General features: G+C 54.1%; 2 protein-coding genes across 2 annotated transcripts in view; both read right to left on the bottom strand.

The window, feature by feature from the left end:
- LOC114056935 (acrosin-like) overlaps positions 1-1306 on the bottom strand; it is a 2027-nt gene extending 721 nt beyond the window's left edge. Inside the window, exons 1-3 of the mRNA XM_027882600.1 lie at positions 1085-1306; positions 488-747; positions 81-229 (exon numbers count right to left, since the gene is read on the bottom strand). Of these exons, the coding sequence (XP_027738401.1) occupies positions 81-229; positions 488-747; positions 1085-1266 (591 nt within the window). The 5' untranslated portion in view covers positions 1267-1306. The remainder of the gene's footprint in view (positions 1-80; positions 230-487; positions 748-1084) is intronic.
- A 4682-nt stretch (positions 1307-5988) lies between these two features.
- LOC114056934 (acrosin-like) overlaps positions 5989-6423 on the bottom strand; it is a 1964-nt gene continuing 1529 nt past the window's right edge. The window contains exon 4 of the mRNA XM_027882599.1: positions 5989-6281. Within this exon, the coding sequence (XP_027738400.1) occupies positions 6006-6281 (276 nt within the window). The 3' untranslated portion in view covers positions 5989-6005. The remainder of the gene's footprint in view (positions 6282-6423) is intronic.

Below are 6423 nucleotides of genomic sequence, written 5' to 3'. Positions count from 1 at the left end.
AGCAAAGCACACGCTGAACTGTGTTTGGGCAGTGCTGCCCACACTGCTGGGGGCTGAATGACTGCTAGCACGCTCCTCACCTGGCAGGTGCTCATGCCACCCTCTGGGTAACCACCACACAAATTGTAGTCTTGGATTCTCCCTCCATACCAATCGCTGCTGTTGCAAAGCTGGGTATCAATGAGGAGTACCCCACTCTGCTTCAGGACAACTGGTTGTGGACCTACAGCTGTGAGCAGAGAGAGGAATGAGGTCCCAGCAGCTCCTTGGCAATTCCCTTGCCCTGTCTGGGGATGAAGCCCTTCCCTAGGGCTTGGCTCTGCCTCTGGAGGGGCACTGGAGTGCTGTGTCACTGGTGTCTGGCTTTGGGGAGGAGGCTCATCCCATCCCTCCAGAGGCAAACCTTCCACAGCCCAACCCTGGTTTTGGCCTCTGCCCAGTGTACCAAGCTTGCCCTCAGGGCACAGGTCCTTTTTGGGGAACTCACTTTTTGCATAGGTGTCACCCCAGCCAGCGATGTAGCAGTGCTGACGCGACACCCTGACGGTGGGACCCGGCAGACAAGCGAGCTGAATGGAGGGGGTGCACTCCATGGGCTGCTGCAATTCCACCACAGCGATGTCATAAAGGATATAGCCATCGTAGAGCTCGTGAATGTGCACATTCTTGATCCGACGCACTTGCACGTAAGGACCCATCTCACCAATCCTGGTGGCCCCAGCCACCACAGCCCACTCGCTGTAGGGACTGCAAGGCAGAGGGAGAGAGGGCTGAGAAGAAGCAGAGCCATGTGCTGTGGCAGCCCAGCAGTTCCCTGCCTTCTGTTTCCCAAGGCAGAGAGGAAAGGAGAGCTACAGGGGCAGTGACTGCACTAGCATGGCTTAGGCTCCAGAAATGCCAATTTGGAGGCTGCTGGGAAGCAGAGGCAGAAGCGTAGCCCTCTCCCTGAGCAGTCTCTCAGCTGGGCTCTCAGTGCCCAGGCACTGGGTATGCTGCAAGGAACAGCATGGGAGTAGCACGAGGTGTTGTGCACAGAGCACTGGCTGGGGTGTTGGGGATATCCCAGTTCCCCAGTTCTCCTTACTTTGTGCGGTTCACGAAGCAGTGGGCAGCTGTGAGGACCCACTTCGGCCTGATGAGGGTCCCTCCACAGACGTGCCTAGTCCACTTTTCTGTCAAGATATCCCGAATGCTGACTATCCCAGCCCAGGCTCCGTCTCCTGGCTGGACATCAACGCCACCCACGATGCGCGTGGCGGAGCGCATGGGCCAGAGCCCACAGATCTCTCTGTAAGCAGAAAGTCATTACTGTTCTGCTCCAGGGCTGGCTGCTGCTCAGGCTGAAGGGCAGCAGGCTGCCCTCCCCACAGGGCGCTGGTTGCACGGCCAGCAGGGCCAGGGGACCCCGTGGGTCCTGTGTCCCTCTGCCCCTGTGTCTGCTTCAGCCCCGGAGATGAGCTGTGCCGGCAGTCCGAGGGCGGGCGAGGTCAGCTGAGGCTCCCACATGGGGTTTGGGAAGCACTGGTGTAGCCACAGCGGACAAGCGGGCACCCTCAGGGTAGCCCCTAAAGCTTGTCCTGGCTCCCCCCCAGAGCCTGGGGCCACTTACCCGCACTTGCCGTGCGCGGCCCCGCACAGGGCCAGCAGGAGGAGCAGGCGCAGCAAGATCATCGCTGCCAGCGACACAGATCAGCTGCAAGGACTGAGAGCCCGTGAGCTGCAACAAGGTGCCCGCAGCATTCGAGTTGCCCGCAGTGCCCTCAGCCCCGGGGCTGATGTCACAGAGGGGCTGGTTCCATGATCTGGGCACGGTGGTGGCCTCTGGAGGGGGGGAGAGGGGTAACGTAGAGTCATAGAATCATAGAGTCATCTGCGTTGGAAGAGATCTCTGAGATCACCGAGTCCAACCCTTGATCCAGCACCTCCACAGTTACTAGACTATGGCACCAGGTGCCACATCCAGTCTCATCTTAAAAACCTCCAGGGATGAAGAATCCATCACTTCCCTGGGCAGCCCATTCCAATGCCTGATTATCCTGTCTGTAAAGAATTTCTTCCTAATATCCAACCTAAATGTCCCCTGGCAGACCTTAAGATCATGCCCTCTTGTCCTACTGCTGGTTGCCTGGGAGAAGAGACCAATGCCCACCAGGCTACATAACCTCCTTTCAGGAAGTTGTAGAGAGTGATGAGGTCACCCTTGAACCTTCTCTTCTCCACGTTAAACAACCCCAGCTCCCTCAGTGTCTCCTCACAGGACTTGTGTTCAAGTCCCTTCACCAGCCTGGTTGCTCTTCTCTGGACCCGCTCCAGCACCTCAATGTCCATCCTGAACTGAGGGCCCAGAGCTGAACACAATACTCAAGGTGTGGCCTCACCAGTGCTGAGTACAGGGGAAGAATCACTTCCCTGGTGATTCTTTCACCACCCTATCCAGGTCCCTCCTACCTTCCAGCAGATTGACACTCTGCCCCCCCACCCCCCCTCAGCTTAGTGTCATCTGCAGATTTGCTAATCAATCCCCTCATCTAAGTCATCAATAAAGATGTTAAACAGGACTGGGCCCAGCACTGATCCCTGGGGGACACCACTGGTGACTGGATCCCAGCTGGATGCAGCCCCGTTCACCAGCACTCTCTGGGCCCTCCAGCCAGTTCCTAACCCAGCACAGAGTGCCCCTGTCCAAGCCATGGGCTGCAGCTTTTCCAGGAGTATATTATGGGAGACAGTGTCAAAGGCTTTGCTGAAGTCCAGACAGACACATCCACAGCCTTCCCCTCATCCGCGAGGTGGGTCAGCTGATCATAAAAGGAGATCAAGTTGGTCAGACAGGACCTGCCCCTCCTAAACCTGTGCTGGCTGGGTCTGATCCCTTGTCCATCCTGCAGGTGCCGTGGGATTGCACTCAGGATGATGATGATCTGCTCCATAACCTTGCCAGGCACCGAGGTCAGGTTGACAGCCCTGGAGTTTCCTGGGTCCTCCTTGCAGCCCTTTTAGTAGATTGGTGTGACATTCACCAACTTCCAATCATCTGAGACCTCCCCAGGGAGCCAGGACTGTTGGTAAATGATGGAGAGCGGCTTGGCAAGCTGTTCTGCCAGCTCCCTCATCACCCTGGGATGGATCCCCTCTGGTCCCATAGACTTGTGAAGATGCAAGTGGCTCAGCAAGTTGCAAACTGTTTACTCCTGGATGACAGGGGCCTGTTCAGCTTCTTATCTCTGTCTATAAGCTCCAGAAGCCAGCTATCCTCAGTACAACCTGTCTTACTGTTGAAAACTGAGGTAAAGAAAGTGTTAAATACCTCAGCCTTTTCCTCATCTTTGATAACTGTGGACCCCACCATGTCCAGTAAAGAATGGAGGTTTTCCTTGTCCCTCCTTTTGGTATCAATGTTACTGTAGAAAGACTTTTTGTAGAAAGACTTTTTGTTATCCTTAACAGAAGTGGCAAGATCAAGTTCAAACTTTGTCTCTCTAATTTTCTTTCTACATGACCTAATTACATTCCTAAACTCTTTCTGAGTAGCCAGACCTTTTTTCCATAATTGTAAAGCTCTTTTTTTTCCCCCCAATTTTCTTCAAAATCTTACTGTTCAGCCAAGCTGGCCATCTTCCCCACCACCTTGCCTTTTAGCACATTGGGACAACCTGCTCCTGTGCATTCAAGACTTTCTTCTTGAAGCATGTCCTTCCTTCCTGGTCCTTTTGTTTTCAAGGGTTGTTTCCCAGGGTACCCTCTGAACCAGTCTTCTGAATAGGCCAAAATCTGCCCTCTGGAAGTCCAGTGTAGAGGTTTTGTTGATGGCCCTCCTTGCATCCCTGAGTCATAAGAGCCACAGAACCGTCTGGCTTGGAAAGGACCTTAAAGGTCCTTTAGTTCCAACCCCCAGCCATGCCAGAGACACCTTCCACCAGATCAGGTTCCTCAGAGTCCCATCCAACCTAGCCTCGAACAGTTCCAGGGATGGGGCATGCACCGCCTTTCATAGTACCTATGCCAGTACTCTGCCAATGATAAAAGCTTTTACTTGCCATCAGAAACTGGTACAGAATTTGTGGCAACAACAACAACAACATCAAAAAGCCCCACACTGAGGTTTTAAAAACCACTTTGTGACACTGTTTCCATCTGCCTTGCTTGAGACAGGAAAATCAGCTAATTGCTTTAGTTTCGAAAAGAGCTGACGGATTTTTTTCCGACTACCAGTTAGTGGGTAGCGCTCACCAACAATGACAGGGCCCTCCCCCCCGTTTTGTTTGCAGGGTGGTGGAGGCGGGAAGGAGTGGTGTCGCACGCAGAAGGGCCCGGGAGTGGGGAGGGTTTTTTAAAAACGGCCGGCGCTGCACATCTGGGCCTTTTCCTTGTATGCCTTCCTGCTTGTCACTGACGGAGCTGGCAGCCACCTCTTTGTTCTCCTGTTCAATCCCCGAGAAGGAGCTTTCTCTGCCTGCCACCGCCGTCGGGGTCGGCCCCAGATCTTGCCGGTCATTGCTCGCACCACTGGGTAAGCCCTAGTAGAGCCCCCACCGCCGCCCGTTTCGGAGCGAGTACCTGCCCCAGCCCGCCGGTGCCCCACATCAGAGCATCTCCCTGCGGTGGCTGCCTGGCCCCCACTGCCCGCCGCTGCGGACTGCTGTTTCCCGAGCTGGGGAGCCCGGAGCTGCTGCTGAAGACCGTGCCCGTAGCCCTGGGACTGGGGGGAAGCCCCCTACACAGTTTGCCGCCTGTCTACCATGGCTCACGGGGCCGTGAGCAGCTGGGAAGCCTCAGGGAGCAGCCCGTGGATGGCCCTGCGAGAGCCACGGCGGTCGCCACCTCACCAGAGCCTGCTAATGCCTTCCTGCTGCCCGCCAGTGAGCCACCGTACCCCTCGCCTCCCGAAAAGCCGAGCAGCTGTTGCTGGGGGTGGTTTACAGTTACACGGAGATGGAAGTAGGATTTTCGTTTTGAAAGCTTTGGTTATGGTATTGTTGCTTGTTTTGTTTTAATATATATATATATATATGTTGGTAAAGAGTTGTAACTTTACTTTTCCAAACCTTTTCACCTGAAGCCTCTTAATTGCAAACTCATAATAACTTAGAGGGAGGAGTTTCGGGTTTTTTTCTTAACCTGCCATCCCTAGCAAACATTTTTGTCTTGCTGACCTAAACACTAAGCAAATGTAGCAGTCCCTAGGCCTAAGCTTTTTTTGGTGGTGTTTACAACCTAACTATGAACTGCTCTAACTGAACATCATTTTCCTTACAGGGAAGGAACTGAAGCCCCTTCAGGGTTAAGGATGCTTCTTTAGTTGCTTCCATTTGACTGCTGAAGAGCTTACCCCTTTTTCCCGAGGTACAGCACACCCTGGGTGTTGGACTGTCGTTTCAGTTACACACAATCAAGGAGCTGCTCTCCTTGATGACCAAGTTCCAGTTCTCTGAGCTTTCCTTTGATGAAGTTAAAGGAAGATCAAGGAGCTGGAAGGTTCCTGCCCAGACATCCAGAGTCCAGTTTCCAGTTCCCTGGTGTGCCGTACACACACACACACACACACACACACAGAGGCATCCCACCAGTCAGCAGCCTAAGACACTGTGCATTTCCAGCTGCTGGCCCCAAGACCTGTAAACCCCTAGAACCTGTGTTCCCTTCTTCCACTGCACCCTTGGCCTCTCTGAGCAGGCACGCTTCCAGTCCTTTGGAGGGACCCTTTTCCAGTATTCCCTTTTGTGCCCTTTCCCTTTGCCTGTCTGTGCAGCCTCATTTTGCAGGTGCCGGCCCAGGCAGGCCTTGCCTGACACAGGAGACTGAGTGGCACTGCAAAAGTGGTTAACTGTGAAAATAGGCAACTTTATTTCAGCAACAGTTAGGTCAACGTCAGCATTTCCATACACGCAGAAGAGGAGCATGGGCAGGACAGAGCAGGCCTTTGGAACCAGGGCCGCCTTTGGATCAGGAGGCATTGTTCCAGAAGGAAGTGGTTGTGGTTCACTACAGCATGTCCATCCCCCTGCTCAAGCCGGTTTTGCCTTTAGGAACTTCAAGAGCTCCTGCAGCAGATCAAAGAATTGCAGCAGCTTCTTACGTGGGAATGGACAGGGTGCTGGAGTAGGTGCTGCTCCCGAGCTATGGCCTATTTTTCCCATGATCCAGTTGTAGAAGTACTGAGTGGAGATAAAGACTGAAGGATTTTTGGGTCTGGCACAACCCAGTGCCCAGCTGGTCAGACCAACTTCCCAGAAGAAGTTCTCTTTGCTGTCTTGGCAGATGAGAGGCCCCCCGCTGTCACCCTGCAACAAAGCAGAGATTAAGGGAGGGTTGGGTGTTCCCAAGTGTCAGCACATAGTGCTGGCTCAAGGGGAACTGGACAAGGACCCTTGGATTGGGAAGGGGAGGGAAGCCCCAGCGGTGGTGGGGCCTCAGGGTTGGGAG

This window comes from Empidonax traillii, unplaced genomic scaffold (genome assembly GCF_003031625.1).
Source record: "Empidonax traillii isolate 1590-97213 ecotype Southwest subspecies unplaced genomic scaffold, ASM303162v1 scaffold108:size1079785, whole genome shotgun sequence".
NCBI classification, from domain to species: Eukaryota; Metazoa; Chordata; class Aves; order Passeriformes; family Tyrannidae; genus Empidonax; species Empidonax traillii.
Note: the sequence above shows the minus strand (reverse complement) of the source record. Positions and strands in the feature narration are given on the sequence as shown.